The sequence below is a fragment of the Pteropus medius genome, unplaced genomic scaffold, assembly GCF_902729225.1.
Source record: "Pteropus medius unplaced genomic scaffold, Ma_sr-lr_union100, whole genome shotgun sequence".
Classification (NCBI taxonomy): domain Eukaryota; kingdom Metazoa; phylum Chordata; class Mammalia; order Chiroptera; family Pteropodidae; genus Pteropus; species Pteropus medius.
Window position 1 is genome coordinate 18,549,351 of NW_024349796.1, and position 26,879 is coordinate 18,576,229.

At 60.4% G+C, this 26,879-nt stretch overlaps 1 protein-coding gene across 16 annotated transcripts in view; it reads left to right on the forward strand.

The window, feature by feature from the left end:
* The window catches only part of PPP1R12B (protein phosphatase 1 regulatory subunit 12B), a 78,906-nt gene that overhangs the window by 24,349 nt on the left and 27,678 nt on the right, over positions 1-26,879 (forward strand). For 7 of the 16 annotated variants that reach the window (XR_005657463.1, XR_005657464.1, XR_005657465.1 and 4 more), the window contains exons 10-19: positions 381-566; positions 1,112-1,194; positions 2,184-2,309; positions 7,593-7,775; positions 15,236-15,326; positions 16,501-16,704; positions 18,321-18,489; positions 18,569-18,681; positions 19,434-19,576; positions 19,611-25,621. Coding sequence is in view for 6 of the 16 variants with exons in the window: in XM_039883583.1 (XP_039739517.1) it covers positions 381-566; positions 1,112-1,194; positions 2,184-2,309; positions 7,593-7,775; positions 15,236-15,326; positions 16,501-16,704; positions 18,321-18,489; positions 18,569-18,681; positions 18,926-19,081 (1,311 nt within the window). In the remaining 10 variants the exon portion in view is untranslated. Of the gene's footprint in view, positions 1-380; positions 567-1,111; positions 1,195-2,183; positions 2,310-2,764; positions 2,806-4,436; positions 4,620-7,592; positions 7,776-8,074; positions 8,860-15,235; positions 15,327-16,500; positions 16,705-18,320; positions 18,490-18,568; positions 18,682-18,925; positions 19,216-19,433; positions 19,577-19,610; positions 25,622-26,879 lie in introns of those variants that run through there. The other 9 variants (XR_005657470.1, XM_039883584.1, XM_039883581.1 and 6 more) reach the window with 5 other exon arrangements.

Below are 26,879 nucleotides of genomic sequence, written 5' to 3' on the forward strand. Positions count from 1 at the left end.
CTCGTGCTTCCCAGTCTCCCCGTAGTCTGGGGAGGAGCTCGGTCTGTCACCATTTCTCAGAGGGCGTGTGAGGCCCAGAGAGGTGGGGTGGCCTGTCATCAGGTGTGCAGTGAGTCGAGAGAGGCCATGTGACTGGCCCCGTGCCGCAGTGTCTGAGGTTGGTGCTCACCGCACGCAGACAGCAGACCATGCCTGCCCCTCGGAGCTGCAGCCGTCACAGCCCTGCCGCGAGGCTGAGGCTCTTCCCGGCTCGGGGACGAAGGGCGCACTTACGGGTCCCTGTGCACCCAGTGGCTCCTGCACTGCAGAGCGGAGAAGGGGGATGGGCGGGGGTCAGCAGGCCTCTTCCTCTCCCCTTCCACGTGCTTCCTCCCTCCTAGCCCTCCAGCCTTGGGGAGAAGCCGGCGGAGCCTGCAGACGAGTCTCCTTCCTCATGGCGACTGGGACTGAGGAAGACCGGCAGCCATGGCGTGCTGAGCGAGGTGGTTCCAAGGGCCCCAGGCGCCTCCCTGGCCCGCTCGTCATCCGGCCCCTGGGTCTCCGCACTGGGGGATGGCAGGGACAAGGTGCGGTAGGCAGCGCGGGCCCAGGGCTATCTCCTTCTGCGAGTGGGAACACTACCCAGGCCCCGGAGGGTCCCGGAGGGCCTGCACACCGAGGGCCCAACCAGGGAGCTGCCTGCTGGCCACCACGTGCTTGGCCTGAGGCCGACCCTCTGCTCCCAGCCTCCCCGATGGTCTGTCTTTCTCACCCTCCTCGTGGGGACAAAACAGGGGTCAGAGGTGTGAGGACTTAGGTGGGGCCTAGAGGCTACTCTTCTCTGGGGCAGCCCAGCGGTATCTTCCGAGGTGGAGGCCGAGTCGTCCCAGGAGTCCGGCCTGGCGAGGTGGATGGGCCAGTGCTCAGGGCCACATGTTCCCGGCGGCGGCGTGTGCTCAGGCTGGCTCTGTGTCAGTCAGGAGTAAGCCTGGGAAGCTGCCTTTCGTGACGCTGGACGTGGGACTGATGCTAGGAATCAGGCCATAAGGGCGTGTGAGGGCTGCTCCCCGGAGTGTCCTGTCACGGTGGCGGTCCCGCCCCTCCCTGAGCCGGCCTCGCTCTGGTTGTGCAGGACAGAGCGATCAGCGGCTCCCTCAGCTCGCTCACATCGCGGAGGCCCAGCGGCACGAGGGACACGGAGGAGAAGGAGAACAGGTGAGCTCTCCAGCCCTCTCAGCGCCCGGCTCCGGGCGTCTGCCTGGTGCTCCCTCTGCTCGGAGACCCCCCGGCCCCGCCCCGCAGGGCCTCCCTCTAGGTCGACAGCACCATTGGGGACGTGTCCCCGGTCCCAAGGGGGATGCTCTAGTCCTCCAGCAGACGTAGCGGAGGCCGGTCCGTGCCCGCTCAGGCAGCCACCAACAACACCGTTATTCAGTCGAATCCATCAACTTCTCATTTGTAAGCTGACATTTCCAGTCACCTTCCACAGAACTAGCCCCATGTCTCAGAGCACACTGGCCTGGAACCTGTCGCTCAGGTGCGGGCCCCCCAGCATTACCTGCGCAGGTCCGAGGAGCAGCATCTCAGGGTCCGAGGAGCAGCATCTCAGGCCCCGCCGCACCTGCTGATGGGAGCCCGCGTCCTGACAGAGTCCCCGGGGGCTCGCGTACACACTGATCTTGGGGGCCGCTCTGGGGGCCCTGGGGGGACCTGGGGCTCTGAGGTGACAGTTGGGGCCAGAAACCCTGCACAGCCCTCCCCTGGTGACTTTTCATTTCTGACGTTAGAGATCTCCAGCAAGTCCCCTCTTCCTCCTGGGAGCAGTCCGACAGTATGACGGACTCCCTCGTCTCCACTGTCCCCTGCTCTGCTCGCTCACAAGCATTCTGCTGCTGGGGACTGAACTGCAAGCTTTTCAGAGGAGGAACAGAAGTGACTTCTAACTACAAAATAGTTAGAGACTTTTGGCATGGGGTTTGGTGCCTGTTGAAATGACTTGTCTTTGACGTTGGTGACAGAAAGCAGACAGGCACCCTTAGGTCACCTCAGCCCACGCAGAACGTGGCGTCTAGGACGGAAGGGCCCCGTGGCCGTCTGCTCTCTAGCCGGTGCCAGTCTGCTGGGCCGGCTCTCCTCTCCCGGTTCGCGGTGTGTCCCAGACACAGCCAGCTGGGAATCAGCGTCCAGGCCTGTGCTGCCCCCAGGGAATCGGCCGCGAGCCTGGTGAGGAGCGGCTCCTACACACGGCAGCCGTGGAGGGATGGAGCGCCGGGGAGCGAGACGCCGCAGACAGCTGCTCCGTCCACCTACGTGTCGACCTACCTGAAGAGGTACGGGGCGTGAGGTTCAGGGCGGGCGGTGGTCCCCACCCTGGCCGTGGGGTGTGGATCACAGTCACATGCCTTTTTTAGCCAACTAGCACCACAAAGATGAATCTAAAACGGTTGACTTTTAGGTTCTCGGCGGGGTAACATCTTGACTACTTTTAAACTAAAATGAGTTCTTTTTCTTAACTGAGTTAAAGTAGCTGATTCCAGGTTCTCAGCACAGACAGACCTGGGCCCCTGTCCCCTCTCTCAGTCCCGCCGAGTCCTCCGCCAGGAGCCCCGTGACTCCCTCACCTGGTAGCAGCACCCCTCTCACGCTGCGTCTGGGGGGCCTGGCGGGGGCCGCAGGCGGGCGGGGGGAGGCTGGGGCAGCTTGCTCTGCACCGAAGACTCTCGTGCTACAGCTGCTAATGCAGGGACTTGAGCTGTGTTTTCTTTGTGACTTTGACGGCCCTCAGATCCATCACGACGGGAATCCCGCGAGTTTGGTGCAGCGAAGGTACATGGCTTCCCTCCCCCTCCTCATCTGCCCCCTCTTCTGCAGTCCCTTTCTTTGTCACGTGCCGGCGCCTCTGCCAAGGTCACTGGCTCTCAGATGCACTTAGTGTTTCGGTCTGAACTCTGCTGCTGACCCGGGGGGTCTGTTCCCCACTCCTCACTCTGCGCTCTTTCCGTGCCACCCTGACCCTCCACCTGCCTCCACACACAGCCCCACCCACAGCAGGTGTCCCAGGTGACCAGCTGCCTCCCCGAGAAGCACCTCCGGCCACAGGCTATGTGGCGGGCTCGAAACTTAGTTCCCCTCGATGAGAAGACTCTTGTCAAGTGGTCCCTGTCAAAACATGGGCACCAGCGAGCTGCACCCAACAGCTACTGCTGCCTTCCAGTGTCCCTCTGCCCTGTGCCTCTGAGGGAGGCCGTCCTTGGGGGCACCACTCAGCGGCCCCGCTGAAGCTTTAGTGTGTGGACTCGGTATCCTTGGCGAACTGAGGCCATCAGCTATTTGTCGTCAAGGCTGAGGCATTAGTCTAGCTAGATGCATTGCGTCTCCTTGTTGGAGCTAAGACCAAGATGACTTTCTAAGAAAGGGAGCTGCCGTTACATTTTGGGGTGTGTCATTATTTTGGGATGTGTTGTTGATGTTCATGATCCGATCCTCAGCACGTGGTTGAGTGAGTCGCATGTGGTTTGATGGATGCCACTCGACATAGCTCTGGCAGCAGCAGGGAGCCCTCTCGCCTCCACCGTGGGGAGCAGGCACAGTCACGTGAGCACTTGGTGGGGACAGACAGGCTTCGCCCTTGGAATTCCCAGAGCTCTTCTCCCGTGACCCTGGGCTGTTTTGGTTTTACAAAGTCTTAAGAACTTTTCGTAAGGAAAGAATCTTGTGCCCTCACTGTCGAGAGAGGAAGTGTGAGCAGGCATTGGCCACCGGGCTGTGCAAAGCTCGGCCTGCTGCCATGGCCGGTCCCTCTCCCGTCTTCGGGCACTGGTTCCTTTGCTCTGACCCGGTAAAATGCATCTTTCCCAAGAGGGCTTCAGAGCTGGCTTCAGTCACTCCCTCAAGTGTCTAATTACTGCTGCAGTCCAGAAGGTTTTTATAGATTCTCACCCCAGCAGGTGTTTGCTGCAGTTGAGGTAGCTCTTACCTGTCTCCATCTCCCAGACACCATGGCTTTGGACTTAAAACTTTAAATCCTCCCAAAGGCACTTTTTCCAGAGCTGCTTCAGTTTCCCGACTCTTCTGCTCTGAATCTCTGTCCCGTCCTCTCGAAACCTTCGTTCTGCCCCGGCCCCCGCGGGGCTGCTTCTGGGCCAGGCGGGCATCTGGGGTGCAGGACCTTTCGCCTTGGGTGCGTTGGGAATCGGTTTTCAGTAAGACGACTCTGTTGCCGGTTTCCTCGCTCTGCTCCCGCGTGCTTCCTGTCACTTGTCCTCGGCCGCGTCCTGTCACTCTGGATGACCGGCAGAGGCCCACTCGCGCGGCTCTAGCTGGGGCCGGTCACGTCCCTGCTGTCACAGCTCCTCTGCTCTGCATCTCTGCTAAGTGCACAGGCGGGGTGGGGAGGCGGTGCCGGGCGGCGGTGGGTGCGGCGCGTCCTGAGGACCCTGGTGTGTGCTGTTTTGCAGTGCTTCCTTTGCTAGAAGTAGTGGCCCCACAAGTCCCTGCATTTCAGCCAATCGTAACGCGTCTCCTGCCGCCTCGCCCATTGCCATTGGTTCATCTACCTCTCGGGGCAGCAGGTGCCAACCTGCCTCTTCCTGCCCTGCACCCGTCAGTGCAGACATTCCTGCATCCGTGCGGCATGGCAGGTAAGGCCTTTTGGAGCCACTTGAGTTACGGTCATCAAAGCTGATGCCTCTGGATGCACACGAGATTTATCACTGTAGGAGCAAGAAAATGTCCATAATCTCGTGAGGATGCTCCTGCGTGACCTGTGCTCACTTGCCCGCGGTGCTTGTGAATAACTGCAGGGTGTGTATCCAGGCACCCACCCAGTCTCGCAGTGACCTTACCAGTATGATCACAGCCCAGAGGTCACACCGTTGTGGCAAGTCACACACTGAAAACATCCCCATGTTTCATTTCTACTAATTTCCCAGTAAGTATGATTAGGAGCTGCTTTTTAGTCTTTTAGAAGATGGCACGCACACCCAAGTCAGCCTTCTGAGAATTCCCAGCCAACGAGGGTGTCTTGCTGGAGACACTGGGGAGGGACGGGGGCCGCGCTGGCCTGCCCTTCGTTCCCGGGGCAGCGTGTTGGTTTCTAGCATCTGACGGTAGCAGGCCACCGTCGCTGTGAATGCACAGCAGCACTTCAGCTGTGGTTTGAACTGTGGCTTTGAACCTCGTATGTGTGGTCAGACACCTTTTACTCTGGGGTGTGGCAAAGGGGGCTCTGTTTTGAGGCCTTGTGTCTGCAGCTGACACGGAGAGAATGGAAGACGTCGGTGACACTGGCGTTGCCGCAGGGCACCACGGGAGGCCGTGGGTTCTGTCCCTAAATGGTGGAGGTCACTTGCTTGGCCAGGGGCGCGGCGCGTGGCGGTCGGCTCAGCATCAGGCTGCACAGTCACATGGAGCCCTGTCGGGCCCCCGTGATGGTCCGCTTGCGTGAGCCCTGCGACTGCCGGCCCACCGATGAGGAAGCGGGAACGTGAGGGGTCGCCTGGTTATCTGATGAGGACTGGGGCGGGGAGGGTCACCGTCGCTGCCACTGGCTGAGCCCTGTTATGTGCCGGGCGTCGGGGCAGGCACTGGACAGAACGCACACTTACTCGCACGTGGCCGTGAATCCGTAGCAGCTCACTGTCTCCCCTCCCTCAGGAAGGCCTGGGGCGGGCCAGCCCAGCACTCCGCTGCCACGTCAGGGAGTGGGGGGCCCTGGCTCCTCCGGCTCCCGCACGGACCTTGGACCTGGGCTCCCGTGCATCAGAGCCCTGGCGGTCACGGCCACACCCCAGGCAGGAAGGAGGAGGAGGGGGAGTGTGGAAAGAGGGGGTGCTCTGAACTGAGGGTGGTCCCCAAAGCACTCATTTTCTGTGTGTGTCTCACTGGCTGCCTTAGCAGCCAAAGGGACCAGCGAGCACAGGCCTTAGCCAGCGGCGTTACTGCCCGCACTGGCAAGCGGGCCAGTCGGCAAGGAGGAAGTGGAGAGTGGGGGGCAGGCGGCCAGCCCCTCAGCACACACGTCGTCGCCGGTCTCACCAGGACCCTCGGCGTGCGAGGTGTCGTGCTCACCTCACAGGAGGAAACCGGGACCGGAACCGAGTCGCCCGCTCCCCGGCAGCACAGCCGAGGCCAGATCCGAACCCCGATCTGCCCCTTGCAGCGTGTCTCCTGAGTTTTGTTTCCGCTGAGTTTGCACCCCGTTCCGGGCGCTGTGCCGCGCTGACATGCACACGTGGTTTCGTTCGGGCGTCACAGGACTCCCACGTTCTCGGGTGTCGTCCCCATTTTACAGATGGCGATCGGAGAGCTTGAGTTGGCTGGAGCTTTGCCCCGATGGCTCCGAAGCCGGGGGCCCTTGCTCCGGAGCCTCCCTGCTCTGTCCTAACCGTCGCCGTAAGATGGTAGCATCTCAGGGGGATAGCGGGCGTCCTGTTCTGTGGTGGAGTAAAATCAGATCCTTGGCGTTTCCACAACCTGAGAAATGGCACAGGCCAGAACAGGTCATTAACCTGAGAAGAGTTTCAGGTAAGGTTCGACCAGCGTAATTTCTTATAACTTTGTTTCGGGCTAATTTTATTCCTACTTCTCGTGGACATCTTGTAAGCCGGAGGAATTACTTGCCTGCATTTATCTCAATTAAAAATGAACATAAATTTTTCCTTTTTTCCGAGTCATTAATCACGTCTGGCTAAGTGGCTTGTGCTCTCTAGATGGCCACTTCAGAACTTCTATTTTTTGCATTTGCGTCTAGGTACCACATTTAGTTTTTTATGATCTGATTATTTGTTTCAAGTTTTTTTTCTAATAATGTGATTATTTGAAAGTGAATTTATAGTTATTTATAAGCATTTCCGGCAATTGTGAGTAGGTGAAAAAAAAACAGGTTTTTGGCATTCTTTATGTGCACTGCTTTTAATCTCTCTGAGTATTAATTTTGGGTCTCTGTTACCACAGCAACAAGCTGTGACATCACAAATGATAGCTTTTGGGTGAAGAACCAGTGGTTGCTCTCCAGTCTTTGTTGAGAAACAAAGATCTTGTTTTCATGTAAATGACTCATTGTACAGCTTGCCGGCTGGGATTTTGTAGTTGAGGGCACTTGTGGGACCCCATTAGCTTGCTTCCGTTGCTGCCGTGTGCAGTCGCAGGGTGGACCATCGGGCATCTGGGTGATGGGAAGAGAGCCGCTGGCCTGTTTAGCAAACCCTCTGCGCACCCCAGGGTGTCCCCTGCAGGCCGAGGGGACTGCCCCAGGGACTCCCTGCCAGAACTGCAGGCCAGGCGCCGCAGTGTCGTCAGTGACCTTGGCGTCGTCTGCACGTGTGGGGGGCCTCTGCTCGTGCACCTGTGGAGACAGACAGTGCTCGCGAGTCATATGTCACCGCCTCGTGCCACAGCTAGTTCTCTAAAGACTTTAATGTCAGAAAAAAGAATTTCACAAAACGTAACTCCTCAGGCAGAGAGCATCTGGCCGATGGTTCTAAGGTTTAAGAGCTCAGACTTTAAAAACAAGCACAGTCCGAGCGAGAAGGTCGTCTGGCTCAGCCGTCTCGAGCCTCCGTGCCATGTCCTGCGCGTGCCCGACCGCCTCCTGCGCATCTGTTTCATTCCAGGACTCCTCACAAGTCCCAGGCTGACCCCACCGCAGAGAGAACCACGGACAGTGGCTCCCCCAGCACCCCGCTGTGTGTGATCACCAACCGCCCCCCGCCCAGCACTGCCAACGGGGTCACCGCTGCCACTCTGCTCTCCGCTCCAGGGACGGACGCCTCCGTGGGAGTCAAGGGCAGCCGGAGGTGGGTGCCTGCCGCTGTGTCCACGGACTGTCCTGTGAGGCGGGGACGCAGGAGTGGGTGCGAAGCCTTCCCGGGTCTCACGCGTGCGTGTGTGTGGAAACAGCCCGGTCCCCTGCAGCTGGGGTTGCGTTTGCCCCTGGGAGGTTCGGGGTGGAGACCTCGGCTGTGCAAGCTCGCGCATCGGTGCGCGTCCTGTCTGGGGGTGGCGTGCCTCCTCGCTTGCCTCGGATGGCTCCATCGGGCCCTGGCTCCCGCTTTGCGATGGGCACTGGGCACAGAGGACCCTCCATTTCTCTCAGTCATCCATGGAGACGTCTCTGGAGCAGAGAAAGGCAGCGATGTAATAAAAGGCTCAAAGGTGGAGCGAGGGTTTAAAGTGTCGTTAATCTGAGAACCAGAAAAGGGACCGTCTGCTGCGTGGTACTAGGGCAGCAGGGTCGTGACCGGCTCTTCTGGGGCTGGTCTGATTTAGAGAGAAATCGCGAGAGGCCGGTCGTGCCCCGATGCAGGCGAGACTGCCGGCGAGGGGCCCGGCCGTCAGGGACCTCGGGAGGTGGCACCGGAAGGGCGGGCCGTCCCTCCACGCCGGCCAGGTCTGACCCCTGTCAGAATGGGCACGGTCATCCCTTTTTGCAGAGTAGAAGCAGGGGTGGTGATACCTTAGCAGAATTTAGATCTCAGTCTGACTTCATTCTATTCTGAGTACACAGAGGAAGGAGATTGTATTTTATGAGTGTGGACACGTGCATGATAAGTCAGAATCTTCCCTACAAGGCCCAGAGAGTCAGCCTTTTTAGGTATTCGATTATCATAAAGGCGATTCTTTGTAATTAATACAATTAAGTAGTATTATTAGATGATACGTAATATTAGAAAATAATACTATGAGCGTAAGAAGAGAGAGGTAAAGTGAGTTGGACAGTAGTGTTCTTCCTTTCTTTTCCTTCTTCCTTTCCTGTTTTCATTTTTTACACAAAATCTAAGGAATTTCACTTCTGGGCCGACAGGCTGCAGAAGCAGCAGCTGTCACCTTTGGACTGGCTTCCAGCCATGGACGTTAACAAATCAGCCTCAGGTGTTCGATGCGTCCGTGTTTGCCAGCTCAGACAAGGTTTCATGTAGAAACTAAAAGCAAAGCGAACTTTAATAGCTGAAGAAAACTCTGAAGAAAACTCCCTTGGAAAATCCTCGTGGGCTGAGACGAGTAAGATGAGTGAAGTCCGCCGGCTGGCTCATGCCTCCTGCGAGAGCAGGTGTCAGCCCCTCGTCGACCTGCACTGCAGATGTGCAGCGGCACCTGGAGTGGAAGTGACTGTCCCCCGGGAACTCTGTAGCCTGCGGTCAGGAAGTCTGCAGCTGCTGCAGACTTCGATTCTGTCATAGGAGTTTTATTGAAATGCCAAATGTTATAACTAGGACGGACTTCCTCGAGGAGCAGCAGACAGCAGGACGGGAGGGTTAGATCCAGGTGGTCACGTATTATGCTGCGATGTGGCGTATCACAGTAAGTGCAGTTTAGGGATGGCACGAGCTAGTAAGCAGGGTAATATTAGGGTTCATTAGATAAATAATATTCATTAGGTAAAAAATAAATGGGACGGCTCAAGATAAGGCACTAGACGAAGAGCTGTCGGACGCGGTCACTCTTGTCAGAATGTCATGGAGCCCCTGCCATTGCCCAGCGCGGTGCCCAGTGCGGGTCACTCGGGAGCCACCGAGGTTTGTTCCCTGCGGAGCGGAGAGCGGGTCGTGCGGGGTCAGCACTCGTGGCACGTCCCCAGTGTCTGCGTCCGTGGAAGAGTGTGTTTTGCTTCCTCGGACCCCGAGACGGGCGCCCCCCCAGGTCCGCTCAGCGGCCGAGGGGCCCGCGTGGCGGGCGGGAGCCCAGCCGCACAGACGCGTGTCTGCTGGGCTGAGGCACTTCAGTTCTGCTCAGTGCTGCGGGCGCCTGCGGCTGGGGAGCGACGTGGCCCAGTAAAGCACGTCGTCACGCTGGCTCAGAAGGGCCGTGAGTTCCTCCCTCCAGACAGACGTCAGCTGAAAGAGAAAAAGAACCATGTTTCGAAAACAGCTACGTTTTCCTTCTGAAAGAGCATGCTGGGTGCTGGGTGCTGGGTGCTGGGTGCTGGGTGCTGACTCTGGTCTGAAAGCTGCCGCGTCCCTGTAGTCCGTGCATTCGAGCCGCGATGGGGGCCGCGTTGGGGCCTGAGGCCTGTGTCTGCAGGTCGCCCAGAGCAGTTCGCGACCATTGGCGTAAATGGACTTTGCCACTGGCCCCAGCAAGACCTCTCAGGAGTGATCTTTGCGTGCAGTGTGGCCGGAGGGTCCCCATGCGGCCTGCACCTCCGGCCCCCCTATTCTGGAGTGCTGTCTGCTGGGAGGGCTGAGCGGGCGTACACACCTGTCAGCCAAGACCGTGGGCACATTTCTCTGCTGGGCGCTCACTGCACACGTGGTGGTCAGTGGGCAGAGGGAGATACAGAAGGTTAAACTGTGAGACCGAATCATCACGTGAAATCTTAACACTGGACTTTTGGGGGGTTAGGGTCACTTTTATCCTTTTTTCTTCCGCTCCCCAAAGTTCCAGAGTGGTAAAGTATCAGCATTATAGTTATGGGGACAGCGTCTGTGACGTAAGTCTGTGAAGACAGCCGTCATCATGGAGGAAACACAGCAGGCGAGGCCCTTGTGCAGGACTCTAGGTAGTTTACGATTTTGCCACACGAGCCCAGGGCGGGACTTCTGAAACAGGTCATTACTCTTAAGAAGGGCACGACCTTGGAGTACAAAGTTCCTTTTCTTTCTTTTCCTGAAGAGCTCAAGTGCTCTCGAATGAGCTCTGCGTAGGTGCCAGGCAGGCCTAGGACTTTAGCCCCCCAGATCCCCAGGGCCTGCGGAGGCCCTGACAGCAGGCGGCATCCGCCAGGTGGCACACCTCTGTCAGAGGCCCCTGCCACCCCTCACTGCCGTCCAGGCTGGCCTGGTGGGTCCCAAGGACTCCAGCCACCAGCGGGGTTGTCTGACGGTGACAGGGCAGACAGAGGGTGAGATCGGCGAGTGGCCGGCAGTTGGCAGAGAGCTCTGCAGGGTCACCGGGGCCATGGGGCAGCTGTCGCACGGTGTCGTGGCTGGGCTCCTTTCCCGGAGCTCCGGGTTTTCCTTAGCAACGGAGCATAAACAGTGCCCTGGGCTGATGCTGGAGCTGGCTCCGGCCTTCGCCCCTCCGCTCTGTCCCTGCCAGCCTTTCCCCGCCCCCTGCCCAGCCTGAGCCGTCCCTCTCCCTTCTGCGGTTCCCTTTCTGTCCTTTACAGAAGTGACCAGAACTGTTCTTTCGCCACGACGACTCCACTTCGCTTGGCCAGGACATGGTCCGTCCTGGCCGAGTCCCACGTTCTAGTCGTCGTGGGGCCGTGACAAGCAAGGCGGTTATTCCTGCTGGTGTGATGACTCGTTCTTGGAATGTGAGGAATTTAAACCGAGTCATTGAACTCTGAGTCATAGCTTTTCAAAGCCATTTGACTCCCCTCTCTGTCCCCACATTAAAGACAGGCCGTTGTGGATGCATGAAGAGACCACAGGCCCCTCTGGGCGCTTCCTGCCGCCTTCGAGGCTCCACGCCCTCGACCGTGCTGGGCCTGTGCGCCAGTGGGCGCAGGCCTGTCCTCCCAGCCGTGGACACCGAGCAGGAGCGGCCAGCACTCAGAGCGGGCTCTGTCGTCTGCTCTGCTGCTGTCCCGTCGCTTCTGGTCGCTTGGACGACTGGTTATGATGTGGCGTGTTGGTCAGTGTGGCCTGAGCACGTGACCCCTTTCCTGCCCACGTCGGCGAGGTCGGAGTCTGCATCTGTGACCAGCACCGCCATCCTGTGCGGCGCTGGCGGTGTGGTTCTGGGGTGGGCGCTTTTCGCATCCTAACGTGAGTCCGGGATGGGCGGCCGCTGCTGGCCGCGGGTCCTGCACGTGCGTCCGTATCGTCCCTGCCCCCGAGTTATGCACACCGCTGGAGCAAAGTGTGTCTAGTCAGTCAAGGGGGTCCCTTTCGGCAGCTGCTAATTAAGTGGGGAAAGGTGCCAAGCTGTGTGGTAGACACCCCTCTCCTCTGCATCGTGAGGTGGTGGTCGCAGTGGTGGTGGCTTCGGTTCCATAAAGCAGTTTAAATGCAGCTGGTGCCACTGAACCCCGCTGCACAGTTCTGGGACAGGAGACCTGGCGCAGCTTGTTGCCGAGTCAGACAGTGAGATTCAGGGTCTCGAATTAGAGTCTGTTCCCTTGTTCCCGAATTTCTGCTGCTAAACACAGCTATCGAGATGGGAACCCACGTCATTTTCCAGAGACGGTGGCTTTGTCACAGAGCCCCTTAGCCACTTGATACTTCAGGAATGGGGGCTAAAAAGTGTCCCCTCCCCCAGGACACATGTGTCCAGAGGAAGTGAGAACCCTCTGTGCTGCAGCAGCCAGACGCCTGCTGCTCAGGGTCCTCGTCAGCCACGTCCTTACTCCACCGCCCTCTGACCAGAGCTGTGATATTAGTGACCCGCGGGAGGGACCGCGTCTGCCCTCAAGCCCCTTCCCTCCTACTAGTTGATTCCTGTGAGAAAAAGATGGGCGCCTGGAGCAGTCCCAGGGTGAGCTCTGGTGTGTGCGGGGAAGTGGGGACAGCAGAGGTGGCCACTTGTTAAAACCCAGGGCCCTGGGGAGGCTGCCGCTCAGGCATGTTGGGCTCTCCGAGGTGGTGTGGCCGCTCCACCTGAAGGGAAGACCCGGCAGTGGCGGCCTCAGCCGGATGCTGTGGGAGTCGGAAGCCCAGGATACGGTCCTGGTGCCAGGTGGGGTGTGGGGAGGGGGCCACATGCGCCCCTGGGGCAGCAGCGGAGGTGATGGCGTCGTGGCACCAGGAGGCCTGTCTGGCACCCAGTCCTCTTTCTTCTGGTGGTTCTGGGGGAGCTGCCTGGTTGTGCGTGGTGTCGGGGGGCTGAGGACGACCAGGGGGAGAGGCGGGTCGCAGCGGCCACTTCCCCACGTTCCTGGTGAGTTCTCACACCCTGGGGTTCGCGGCAGTGAGAACTCAGAACTTAGGGATGCAGAGACAGGCGTGCGTCTCCGTGGGGAGCTGGCACCGGCTGTGGCACGTGAGCTGGGGGCAGCTTCCTGTGTGGTGGTGTTCCTGTGTCAGGCATGGCCAGGACAGCTGTTCCCAATGGCCAGAACAAGACGCAGGGGACGCGAGGGCGGCGAAAGGAGCTGGTTCGGGGTGAGACGTGACTGCCACCGCGGTGCCTCCGCGCAGACGCGGTCGGTCGGTGAGGAGGTCCGGGTCCCTGGTGCAGACCCTGTGACGGGTTCTAGACAAGTCCTAAGTTTCACCGGTAGCTGTCACCACAGCCTGTGCCGTGGGCCCGCGAACCCCTCTGCAAGACCCTCCCGGGGCCGCTGCCCGGGATGGCAGCCCTGGCCACACGGCGGAGGCCACGGACCTGCCTCTTGACGGCCCGTCCCCTCCCTGCCGGCAACTGTCCTGCTCCGACTGTGGAAAGTCCACCCAGGGCGACTCTGCAGGTGTTTGTTGCCCTCATGAAATGCTGACGTTCAAGCAGAAACAAGAATTTAGAAACCTCGCCTCTGCCACCGTGAGTGATGTTACTGACCGCTCCCCAACACGCAGAGAGAGTTCTCAGACCAAAGGTGCTGTCGGAGAATGCGACTTGTAATTTTTACTTATTTATGTGGTTTTACTGTTTGTTATTACTACTTCTGAGCCATAACCGACGTGTAACCGTGCGTTAGCGTCGGGGGTGTGACACTGATTCGATGTCCGTGTTCGGTGTGAAGCGATCACCACGGCGAGTCTGGTTAACGCCCCCGCCCCACGTGGTTACAGACGTGTCGCCTTCTGGGAGCCGTTGAGATCCACCCACTTCCCCAGCAGCTTTCGGATACACAGGACTTTCGTGTCAGCCGCAGCCCCGCCCCGTGCATCACACCCGGGTCTGGGGGCTTCACCGTGGGCATCTGCCTCCCCCACCCCACCCCCACGCACACCCCCGCCCGCCTCTGGCAGCCACCAGTCCGTCCGTCCTCTGTGCCTCCGCGTTTGGGGTCCGCTCTTTCACGCTCCACACGCAAGGGAGCTCACACCGCCACTTTCTCGGTCGGACGCTCTGCCCTCGGCGCGGTGCCCTCAGGGTCCATCCTGTGGCTGCACGTGGCAGGCAGGGTCTTGTCGCGGCTGAGCACTGTCCCGTCGTGGACGTGTGCCACGTTTTCTTTGTCCGTCTTCCGTCGGTGGACACTTAGGTGGTTTCCACGTCTCGCTGTCGTAAGTAACGCCACAGCGAACGTGGGGTGCGGATGTCTTTTTGAGTTAGGGTGTTTTGTTTCCTTCAGGTAAATGCCTAGAAGTGGAATTGGTGGATCGTGGGGTGGTTCTGTTTTCCATCTTTGGAGGAAGCTCCGTATCGTTTTCATAGCGGCTGCACCAGTTCCCCATCCCCCCGGCAGTGCCCGAGGGTTCCCTTTCCTCTGCGTCCTTGCCACCTCTTGTCATTTCGTGTCTTTCTGATAGCCGTTCTGAGAGGTGCGAGCTGGTACCTGTTACATTGTATTTCCCTAATGACAAAAGACGTTTAGCAACTTTTCACACTGTTGGCCACCTGTATGTATATCTTCTCTGGAAAAGTCTGTTCAGATCTCGTGCCCATTTTCTAATTAGATTACCAAAACGAAGTATGAATAGGCCTAAATATATTAAAGAAATTAAACTCCTTATTTAAAATCCTTCCACAAAGAATGCTCAACCCAGATGGTTTCATTGGGGAACTCTTCCAGTCACTTGAGGAGGAAGTAACTCCAATCTTACAGAATTGTTTGCAGAAAATAGATGACAAGAAAGCACTTTTCCACTTGCATAAACACAGATGGAGAAACCTTAAACTAACGCATACTGAGTCTGCATAAGAAGATGACCAGGCTGAGCTTACCCCAAGAACTCAGTGTTGTTCTGTTATTCAAAAATTACTCAGTGTGATTCGCCATATCAATAGGAGAGAAAAAAACGTAATCTCCATAAATAGGGATGACAAGCACCTGATAGAATTCAACACACTCAACAATTAAAGACCAAAACAGCAGCAAAACCCTCAGCCTGCTTCCTGCGGGTGTGGACCGGCGTTCTTTATTGAGGGGCCGTGAGGACGGGGCCGAGCGGGCAAGCCGTCGGTGCTCCGTGTCCACGTGTCCTGCATCCACAGCCACCCAGAGCACGAGACGAGAAGAAACGCACCGCGAGGGGGAGGGGCGGCGGCTCCCATAAACACTGCCGGTGACAGCGTGGTGGCTCATGTGATTTCATGACAGTGCTCCCCTCGTCTGGACCCTGTCTCCAGGCGTCCTTGAGGGGAAGCCACCTGCCACCCCGAGGACGCGCAGTGAGGCTCACGCCTGGTCCTCCTGCTCCCCCTGCAGGTCGTACCTGACCCCCGTCCGGGACGAGGAGGCAGAGTCCTTACGCAGAGCACGCTCCAGGCAGGCCCGGCAGGCCCGGCGGGCGACACAGGTGAGTGTGGCCCTGTCTGAGTCCTTGGGTGACACAGGTGAGTGTGACCTGTCTGAGTCCTTTGCCGTCTGCCTTTCCACCGGAGGAGCGGTTAAAACACAAAATGAGCGTCTTGTCCCAGGCACCGAACGGGACGTTCTCTCCTGGGATCCGTTTTAGGTAGGCTGCACAGACCCTACGAGTCTAGCCCCCCCCGTCCTTCTGGTCTCTGCGGACTCCGAGCATTGGCCCTTCTCAGGACGCATCACCCGCTCGTGCGCAAGGCTCCCTGGAGGGGCCCTGCGTGGCCCCTTGGTGTTTGCGAGGGCCACCACACTGCCCAGCAGCCATGCCCGCAGCACCCTCGGCTGAGAGCTCGCGTCCACACACACACATGTGCAGATGGTCACAGCCAAAGGCGGACGCAGCCCCGATGTCCACGAGCTGAAGCCTGGACCAGCACATGCCCCGTGGCCCGCGGTGGGCTGTTCCTTGGCCGTGGAGCGAGGCGCCGTGCTGCTGCTGCTGCTGCTTCGTGCCTCTTGCTGCGGACCTATCTGTAGACAGTGGCCTCCACGAGGACCCGGCTAACAAAGCTTTCTTTTTTGTTTTGGTAAAACATACATGACATAAGTTTTACCATTTTCACCACGTTTCAGATGTCAGTTCTGCGGGGTTAACCGCATCCATGGTGTTGTGCAGCCATCAGCTCCGTCCACCTCGGCACCTTCGCCTTCCCCAGCTGACGCTCACCCTGCAGCTGCCCTCTGATTCTGACCCTGGGGGCCGCACGTCGCGGGGTCAGAGGGTATTGGTCGTTTAGTGCCTGGCTGGCTCCACTGAGCAGCGTGTCCTCGGGGGCCACGCACGGGGAAGCAGGTCCCAGAAGGCCCTTCCTTTGTGTGGCTGCATAACCTCCCGTGTTGGGCGCCACGCCGTGTTCACCCCGAGCTGTCGATGCACACTCGGGTGGCTCCTGCCCCCAACCCGCTGCGTGCGTGCGGTGCAGGTGACTCTCGGAGACCCTGCTTCCCATACCTTTGGGTCTGTGCCCAGAGGGTTAGGGTTAGGGTTAGGGTTAGGGTTAGGGTTAGGGTTAGGGTTAGGGACTTGGCGCTGTCGGGCCTGTTAGCCCCCCGCCCCCCGCTCCTCCACGTCGTGTCCAGCGGGCTCTCTGACTTGCGCCTTTCCCCAGGGTGTGACCCTCACAGACCTGCAGGAAGCCGAGAGGACCTTCAGCCGGTCGCGGGCCGAGCGGCAAGCTCAGGAGCAGCCTGGCCAGAAGCCCGTGGGCACCGGAGGGCTCCAGGGGCACACCGGCCAGCACGAGCCACCCGCAGAGCCCACTGCAGAGGCCGGCGAGAGCCGCCAGCCCCGGGGCCAGGGGTCGGACGTGGAGGTGAGCTCGCTGCGCCGTGCTCTGGACTGGGCGGGCGGCCGACGTGGGGTCCCTCCCTCTGGCACTTCACGCACTGTGCGCGTTTCGGTGGGCAGCTCGCCGAGGACCCTCTGCACCGGCCTCTAGTTGGCCGGCCTGCGTGACTGCAGGCTCGGAGGTCATCATCAAGGGACCACTGTCCTGCTGGGAGTCACCTCAGGGTTCCTCTTTCCGGTTTTGCGGACGCACTTTGGACGTGCAACACTGTGTTCGTTTTGGGTACACAGGTGACGATTTAATAGATGTGTGTATTTCACCGTGATAAGTTTAGTTAAATAAATTTTACTTAACTGAATTTATTCTTGGAAGAATACTTGTCTGTCTCTTCTAAAAAGAGAGGTTGTGGTGTGATACAAAAACAGAAATGTGAGCGTTTAGCACGTGTGTGCGCCAGGCATCATGCGACCTTTGCCTGTGCGTTACGTGTCGTTACTCCCGTCTGAAACGTGGGGAGGCAGAGCCCCAGGAGGGTGAGGGGGCCGCACGCACGCATCCTGGCCAGCTCGCCATCCCAGCCGCCGGCATGCTGTCCTCCCAACCTGTGAACCCGGGCCCCGCAGAGCCGCTACGGGGCTGGCCCCCGGCCTCTGCTCCGTTTCTCAGGCGGAGTTGGAGGTCAGCTGTGGGCTCGCGCGTAGGCGGACACAACCCTGTTTCCCTGCAGTGATCCACCCCCACCGTCCCTCCGTTTCACTCAGAAGTGCCCGGCTGGGGTGACCCGTTCTACAGCTACCAGAGCTGCGGGAGGGGAACCTGCCGTGACGCCGGGTGGCGGGCAGCATGAGTCGCGGCTCCTGGGGTTCACTTGTCAGCCTGTTGTCGGGTGCTTTGTGGTGGGCGTGCTCCAAGCACCGCAGGCCGTGGTCCCATCATCCCTGAGGACGGTGCTGTCCCCACTGCGCACGTACGGGAGCTGAGCGCAGAGAAGTTGAGAAGCTTATTCAGGGTCACACAGCCAGTGAGAGCTGAGGCTAGAACTGGAACCAGGTTCTGAGTCCAGAGCTTCCGTGTTTTGTTGCTTCCCTTTCTAATTTGTAAGCAAAAAGGTGTCCCACCTCTGCCCGTAGCGAGAATTTCTCCATTCCCGCCTCTTCAGGGAGCAGAAGTTACGGCCACGTGCCCTAACTCGCAGGGGGAGATGGCCCTTTGAGAGCCCCAGTGAGCCCAGGGTGGCGGGTGCTCGCTTCGCTCTGTGCTCCCTGGAAGCTCCGAATCCCGTGTGTTCGTGCTCCTGAGCTTTTATTTTCCGGTGCAGACCTTGCCTTCCAGGACTGCATCTTAAAGTCACCCTCCTTCCTATTGTCTTTCCAAAAGCTAAGGGGTTTGTGTTGACGAGGTTAGTGCTGCCTTGTGCCCATTGGCTGATCTGGGGACAGTTTTCCTGGTACCACCAGAACAGGAGCCGGAAGCTGCTTCCTTCCTGGCTAATTACGTACCTAACTTCGGTCCGGCTCGGCGGCTGTGTAGAGCCCGTGGCTCTGGTGAGGCCCCGGCACGGAGAGGCCCGTTGCCTCTAAGCTCGCATAGACGCTGCTCGGCCCTGACCACTGGCCTCTCATCCTGCTGCTGTTTTCCAGCCTGCGTGTCGTCACCTGCGGGGTCCGGCTCAGCCAGACGAAGCCGCGGCACCGGTGTCCCCCTCAGCGTCAAGACGTTCTCTCCACGCCGGCTCGCACCTGCCCCAGGCGACTCGGTCGTCGGCCCCCAACCCCGAGCGTCCAGAGGCAGAGGAGATGGACAGACACGGTGTGTGGGGCGTCTGGACGCGCAGCCCAGCCCCTCGCCACGGCTGCCCTAGCTCACGCTGTGTCTTCTCTTTGGCCAGAGCGTGGTGAGGCTGAGGTGGGCGACCCGTCCTCTGACAGGCTGTCCATCCGTGAGCGGAGGCGGCTCCGGGAGCACCGGCGAGGCACGGGCATCAACTTCTGGACAACGGACGTAAGTGCACGGCCTGCACCAGGGCGCGACACAGTCCCCACGGCTCCACGAGCGTGCAGCATTGGGAACCGCGTGGGAAGGAGGTGCAGGAAGGGCCGAGCTGGTGCGGGACCCGCGTGGGGTGTCCCCACAGAGCATCCAGGGCCTGCAGCGCGCCCGGCACAGGGCAGGCACCCGGGATCTTAGGGGCGCCCCAGGACGTAACACAGGGTCTTCTGACTCAGCTTTACTCTTTTGGAGGAAGGAAAGAGGGGTTGATAGACTCGTAGGAGACACACTCCCTCCAGCCCTCAGCCGGAGGCAGGCGCCCCAGGGCCCAGCACCGCAGACACCTGCCGGTCGCACCCTGCTCATGCAGCTCCATTGTGGGACAGGCTGCTGGTCACCAGAGACTCTTTGAGAATTAGACGAGCCATTCAGTGAGACAAGAAATGACAGTAACTGTCACCTGTTAGAAACCGTGCTCTAGGTCAAAGCATTTCACTGTTGGACAAACAGACTGCTGACAGACGAAATAAAGCCTGTTGGTCCTAAAGGTCCCCTCTTCCAGCAAGGGCTCAGGCAACACTGTGACGGCAGAGGACAGGGCCGAGCTGGCTGCCTGTGTGGCTGTCGAAGTGGCAGAGCCATGTCCTTGGCAGTCGGCATAGCACCTGCAGCCACGTGTGACTCGCCAGGGCGCTGTTGGTGGGCTGCCCTTGGCTCTGATGGGTGACCGTGACCGTGACCCCCTTGTTTCCCTTCCTTTTTAGGAAGATGAGACCGAGGGCTCTGAGGAGGTGAAGGCAGCGTGGGTAAGTGGTGGGCCGCGTGCACTGTCTTGGTGGAGGACGAGCCGTCCTGTGCACGTTTGGGCCGAGGCGAGTTCGCAGCGAGAAGCCCTGTGGGCCGCGTGGCGCTCGCGGCGGCCGCCCGTCTCTGCGCTGTCAGCACCCAGACGAGGGCCTGCACTTGGCACGCTTCCTGCTGGCCTCCGGCGCCCCCGTGTGATGTCACAGGTCGTGTAAAGTACTTTGAAATCTTTGGGAGAAAGACAGTTTTCATGCAGGCAGGATTTATGGCCAGGAATGGCCCTGACAAGTGCCATCAGTTATGTGACGGGAGAGTGCAGGCGTGAGTTTCTCCGGTGGGGACACCAAGTCGTAGTGCTTAGAGGCTGGGGACTTTGCTTGGATCTGACACGGTGCGTGGCTTTGTCAAAACCTGTCCCCGCTGGTAAATTTATGAAGCAGCGAGACCGGCCGTGAGTGTGTGAGTCGCTGTCCTAGCACACCACTGACAGGTGCATTTAAAGCCACGTGGCCTGTTACCACGCGAGGCGTGTGACTCCAGAAGTCTGCATGTCCCTCATCCTGCCAAGACACGAACCCAAACCCTGGCGGGGGCGAGGGGGCAGTCATTCCAGCTGTACCTGGGAGTGTGGCGGCCTCGTGCTCGTCGTCATCGCACAGGAGCCGCACGCTGGAGGCCCGGGCACGCTGCCCGCAGTGGCCCTGGGGTCGCCCTGTCTCCTGCCGCATCTCTGGCTGGCTGGCCGTTCACTTACCGCCGTGTTTTATCTGCCCTGTTCTTGGTCGCCCCGTTTCCTCTCCGCAGAAGTTTTGTTGTGTGGCTGAGTCACATGACTGGAGGGCACAGTGGCCAGCAGAGCAGATGCTGGCTGGCCAGCAGAGGGGGCCTGAGAGGCTGGCAGTACACAGGCTGCTCCTGTCTTAGGGGCTGTTGGGGAATTCAGAGCTGACACCTGGGAGCCACGTTTTATAGTTAGGGAGGCAGTCCCGGGAAGTCGGGGAGTTTTCAGGGACCTGACAGCCTGGCCAGGTGGACTCTCCGTGCCCTGCTCACAGGACCGTGGCAAAGCAGACCTGGAATCAGGGCTCTGTCTTTCTCTCGTCCCAGCCACTCACTGGATCTGTCCTCAACGGGGCATGTGCGACTTGGTTGCTGGCTGCGTCTCACCGCCTGGAGGGGAGGGCCGTCCTGAAGAACAGCCCCAAAGGCGCTCTGAGCACTGATGCCGGCGGGTGCAGCCGTAGCCCAGGGAGGGCCGGGCTGTCGGGCCGAGAAGCAGGGCGGCAGACGGGCCTTGGGGTGCCTTTGCTGCTGTTCTTAGCTTGTGTGAACGAACTTGCAGCCTGCTCAGCCTGCTTATCAAAGGGTCGGGCGCCCAGGGCCCCCCAACTTCCGAAGTGAGAGTCGCTGCCTCTCTGCCACCCCCGTCTCAAGGCCTAGGGAGCCCAGGGGTCACGTGGCTTCTGTCACATCAGAGGGACTGTCCTGATTGCCTATATGTGCACATGATGCCCCAGGTTGCCCCAGGCCTTGTCCGACACAGCAGTGTGTGGTGCCCTGCGCTGTGCTGCTCAGGTCTCAGCACCGAGGTGACCCCAAGGGCTGTCGGCCGCACCGCATCCTCAGCACCCACTGGTGACGCCGCGTTCCCCGTCCCGGCCATGAGCCAGCTCTGCCGCACAGCTCCCTCTGCCCGTTTCCTCGGCCGTCGAGCGGGACGAGTGTCCGGCTGCCCTCGAGAGCACCCATCGAGCTGCTCTCAGATCTGCAGGCTCCCGGCTCTGGCCGAGGCCGAGGCCGAGGCCGAGGTGCTCGGGAGGCTCACGTTGACCCAGGAACTGTGCAACTTGGTGCCACTGTTCACTTACCACAGAGCCGCGGTTATTTGGCGACTCAGAGAACAGGCCCGGCCCCTCCGGCGTGTCTGTCCCGAAAACGTGCCCAGTGGTTCTGAGGAGCAGCTTCTCAGCGGGCGGGAGGGCAGTGGGTGTCAGGGCAGAGCCGACGCCCTGCTCTGCCAGGGCCACTGACTCCCCTGCTCTCCGGGCATCCGCGCCACACCCGGGTCACCCATTCCTGCTGCCACAGCTCTGGCCCTGCAGCTTCGCAGTCCTCCACGCACCTCTCCCCCAGGAAATCACAGCCCATTTCCCTGTTTGCGCTGGTTTGGGACCAGTCTTTGCACCTGACTTTGCTGGACCTTCTTCTGGAGCAGCACATGTCCGGCCTGTTACTTAACCTTGAGATGTCCGCTCCCTGCTGGAGGCGCCCAGTGCTCTCCGTCCCCTCCCCCCCGGGCCAGCTCTTTTCGTCCTTTTAGGTAAAATCCCAAGACTGTGTGGCCTCCCCCCACCCGCCGAGCCTGATTGCCTAATATGGTAAGGTATGTCCCAGCCGGGCTGCGCCCGAGATAGGGCAGCAGCCTTCGCTGAGTTCAGGGACCGGGGAGGTGAGCTGTTATTTATGTAGTAAAATACTGGTTTTCACCGTTCTCCTTGTAACAACCACGTTCTTTTTTAAGGCAAGCTTTTCTGCCTTTTAACAGCAGGGGATTTTCTTTCTCAGCCTCTCTCTTTAGTCAGATAAGGAGAGTGGGGGTCAGCTTGTCCAGCGGGGAGGGCGGAGAAGTCTGGGGGCAGATGTGAGGACGGCGTGGCGGGCGGCACCGGGGAGCTGGCGGGCAGTGCCCCCCCAGAAAGGCAGGCCGTCCGCGCTTGCAGATGATGGTGGCAGGCAGGCAGGGACAGACAAGGGACCGAGACGTGGCAGCTGCCCACATGTCAGGAGCCACCGCCCACCCAGGGTCGCTGAAGGCTCTGGTGGGTGACCGCACGTTCTGCGTTGCGTGTGGTTTCCTGCAGGGTCTTGGGGGCTGCGCCTCCCTGTGCCCCTCCCCCCTGCGACAGGCCATCCCGGAGCAAAGGCCGCTCACTCCTTCCTTCTAAGGACTGGACTAACTTTAGGCCGCGCTGTTGCCAAGGAAACCTCAGTCCCCACCGCTCACGTCTGCTCCTTTGAGACTGCGGTCTTAGACCCGCTGCCCGTCCATCAGTGCCTCTGCCGCGGTCAGGAACCTCTCTTAGGAGGGCGGGGTGGACTTCCGCCCTACCCGCGTGGGCTTTGCTCCACCTGGTAGCCAGGTCAGCCCTGTCGCCACCAGCCTTCAGTTTCTCCCTCTGCCCCCCGCTGCCTGCAGGGTGTGTGTCGTGTTAGTGACCCGTGCGCCTTCTCGTGCTGACAGCCAGGGATGCGCCCAGCGAAACCCACACCTCGCTGCCTAGTGCTTTCCTTCTGTTTCTTCGTGTTTTATTGTTGATTTCCTGTGACCCTAGCTAAGTTTTATTTCTTTGAATTTCATTTCAGAACAGTATAGGTTGGGAGGGGACTTAGAAAATGTTTGTTTCTGCTACAAAGAATGAGAAAAAATTGTTCAAAGTCTACCACTCAGAAGAAATTACTGTTTAGCATTCTGGTGAATTTCCTGCTGGTATTTTCCCTAAGTTGTTGTTTTTTTTCGAAACATGTTTAAGACCAACTAATGACAGTGTTAAGAAAGGAACTGTTTTCAAGCTGAGTGTGCCCGGGACCCCGTCATCACCGTGATGGCTGTCTCAGAAGGTCGTCTTCAAAGACTGGGCTTGATTTGACCCTGTCATCAGAGCAGTCGTGTGATGGCCGTGACTGGGGCCTCCAGGGGTGGCCGCTCCCTTCCGGCTGCCAGCTCCGGGCTGCCTGGGCCACGGAGGTGGCCACGTCTTCTGCTGCTGGCACGGCAAGGGAGCGCGGCCGTGGCACAGGCTCAGCTGGTGCTGGGCTCGGCCCCGGCCCCACGATCGAGGGGCCAGTGTGGGATTTGCAGCCCCCTCGGCAGACGGGCTGTCCGCCGTCCGCCCGGCACAGGTGTGAGCACCAGGCCCTGGCGGTGTTTTCGTGGGACCCGGGAGGTGGGGCTTCTGCGTGGAAATGCGGAGATGGCGGTCACAGGCTCCGTGCCGTCTTGGTCGCAGTCACACAAGTTCCAGACCGGACAGCGACCACTTGGTGACATGAGTCCCTTTCATAGAGAAATTATAGCTTTACATTCAATGCGACCCTTGGAGGCTGACGCGTTCACACGGACGTGCCTAGCACAGTGGAGCTGTTAAACGTGCCGCCCTCACGTTCGTGCTGGAAGCTTCGCTTTCTGACAGCTGTATCCTAGACCTTAAACTCCGCCACATGCTGACTGCTGAAGGGAAGGCGGGCGTTGACAACCCACCAGCTCTGCGTGAGGTGTGCAGGCTCCGGCTCTGCTTACATTTCTGGTGATACAGGATTTTTAGGAAGACAACGTTTGAACGTCACCCACCAAATACAGCACGTCACGGTGGCGTGCTGAGGCACTGGGTTCTTTTGAAAGTGAAACCCACATGGGGGGTCACGGGGCTGTTTTCGGTGACAGTGCCAAGGTTCTCCCTTCTCCAGTGTCTGGTGCAGCTACTTGTGGCCGTCGGGAAGGGCTGCCTGTCCGAAGCCACGGGAGGGCGAGTGTTTGTACCTGTCTCTCTGCGGTGTGTGCTGGGGTCTTGAGCGCAAAGCACCGGACTGTCGAAGTCACAGAAAATTATTTCTGGAAAGTTCTTTAGACATTATTCTAGCCCAGCTCCCTCACTTTACAGTTGAAAAAACCTGCGTCGAAACGGGGGCCTGGCTGAACCCAGGCTGAACAGTGGCTGCGGGGCGAGGCGTGCGGGGTGCTGGCTGTCGTCCAGTGGCAGGAGCCTCATAGTGCCGGACCCAGCATGCTCCCCAGTGTGGGCACCCCCGCCCCTTTGCCCGGTTGGACCCCGTTTACGGGCATCACTGGTAACGCAGGTCCACAGCACAGCCTGTTGCCCACGTCGGAGAGGGGCAGGCCGGGGTTCCTGAGAGCCCAGAGGGAGCTGTCGCTGCGGGGCAGACCCACCGGCTTAGGCAGCACGTGGCCAGAGTGTTGGGGGCAGTAGTGGTGACAACAGAGGGCGGGGGTCACACTGGCGAGGCTCCCAGGCCACACCCAAAGCTCCTCAGCACCAAGCAGTGGGTCCCTTTTCTCAACTCTGAACTGCCCCGCGGGGACGTGGTCCTGCGGCCGCCGTCCCGATGCACTGTTCCCTCTCGTTCCGGACCCCTCCCCCTCTCCCGCCCATGCCCGTCTGGCCTCCTTGTGGTGGTGGTTCGGGGTGCGGGCCTCTTACGCACACAGCACCCCCTCTGCAGGGACCCAAGCTTCAGCCTGCTGGTCCTCGCCGTGCAGCAGTGGTGACGCGGCTCGGGGGCCTGGAGGGGCTGCGTGACTTAGACGCTGGCAGCTGCAAAGGCCCCGTCCTCACGGCTGGGGACGTGCCCAGAGGGCCCCGCGCTGGGGCCGCCGCCTGCTTCGCCGCGGCTTCTGCCCAGGGCCTCCGTGCCCAGGAGCCGGCCGCGGCTTTTCCTCCTGTAAGTGGCCTGCAAGTGGCAGCCCGACTTGTGAGCTGAAAGTGAGTCTCTGCCCTTGGCCGCACTCCAGCATTCCGCGGAGCGAATCGGGTTTGGAATGTCAGCGGGAGGGAGGGGAAGACGTGCGTGGGCCCTGGCTCGGGCGGCCTCTGCGGGGGAGGCTGGGCAGACCGGCGGCCTCGGCTGCGTCCTCTCCCAGACCTCGCTCCTCGCTCCTCGCTCGTGTGTTCCTGTTTCTGCGTTGCTCAGCCGGACTTGTCACGGCCGCTGCGAAGCCGTCCAGCTCCGCGAACACGGCGTGGTTCCTGGGGGCCAGTGTCTCTTCCCCCCGTAAGGACCCCCTTCCCAGCTCGTCTACGCAGCAGTCCCGACCACCCTCCCTGGACTCAGGCCTCGGCGGGGCACAAGCCTCAACAGAAGTGTCCTTAGGGAGAGGCGAGGACCCCCTGCAGGCACGCGGGGTGGCAGCTGGCTGCGGACCGGCCCCAAGCCCAGACTGAGCCCGCCGCTGTTGCTGCCGGGGCACTGCGGGAGGGCGGCCAGGAGGCCCGAGCTGCAAAGGCCCAGCGGGGTCCTCCGCGGAGGCACCATGTCCTCCCTGTACACCCGGAGCAAGGAGTTCCCACGGAGCCGGAGGGCCCAGCCCGAGTCCCCGCCAGCATCTCCCTCCCCAACCGCCAAGGCGCTCCGGGTAAGCAGGGCTCCCCTGGGCACGTGCTCCCCGTGTCACGGGTGGGGGCGCAGCCGGCCCTGAGCACGTGGGGGGGCAGTGTGGGCGGCAGGCAGAGGCCCGTTGGCGTCTCCACCGCAGGTCACGGCGGGCGACACCTCGCAGTCGTGGGTGAGAGTGGACAGCCGCGTCCGGTGGCAGCGAGGTTTCGGCGTCCTCATCACGCTGTCTCACAGGGCCAGTGTCTGGCTATACGGTCGCTCCCATTCCTGTGTGGCGTGGGTCAGTGTTTTGAGAGGAAAAGCCCCAGGGGACACGGGACTGCTGCCTAACCCGCAGTTCTGTGCAGGTTCTGCTGTCCGTGCGTGCGAACGCCTTTGCCCACCTGGGTGTCCGCGAGTGACATGAGCAAGTCGTGACTCGCGCAGTCTCACTCCTCAGTCCCTAGGAAACGTGCCTAAAGAGCCAGGGAGGCGGCCCTGCCGCCGGCCACCAGCCGTGAGGAGTGCAGTGTCCCCTGCCGAGCCGCCGCGGGTGTTTTGAGCGTGGTCTGCGTGTGCACGTGTGCTTCGGGCAGAAGCGGGTGCTGCTCCAGCAGCGGGCACGCGGGGGGCAGTTCCTCCTTGGGGGGCGAGACTCGCAGTCACCGCTTCTTACCGGGGAGCTGTACGGAGGGAACGCGCAAGAAACTGAGACCACTGAGCTGCTCGGCGCTGTCTTCCTCCGGTGCGAGTCCCCGTGGACCTGAACTCAGAGTGTGGCCTGTTGGTCTGGGACGCCAGCTGGGACGTGTAGTTACAGGACACCGAGGGGCGCATACGAGCTGTTTCTCTCATGGTCCCATCCGAGGGAGGACCGAGAGGGCTCCAGCATGCGCGGCCCCAGCCCTGGGCTCCGGGAGACCTTCTCTGCCACTTAGGCTGGCGCCCGTGTTTCCTGGGGAGCCCTTTCCCTTTGTTGTCCCTGCGGCCCCTCCCTCTTCCCGCAGGAGCCCCGTTGCCCCCGGTCCGCACCGCGACCGCAGTCCCTAGGCACTGAACCTCGGGGGCACCCGGCAGCCTCCCCCTCGTCTCCCGTTAGGGTCGGCACCGCCTCTCAGCCGAGCTGCCGCCCGCCGTGCCCTGCCCTGAGCTTGAGGCCACAGCAGGACAGAGCCTGAGAGCCTGGACACCAAAGTGTGGCCACGGCCCGGCCATTTCAGTGTCTGGCTATGCGTCCCCGCAGCAGCCCCAGCTTGTGGTGACCAACCTCCAGGGTCGGGACGGCTCGAGACCGTGCT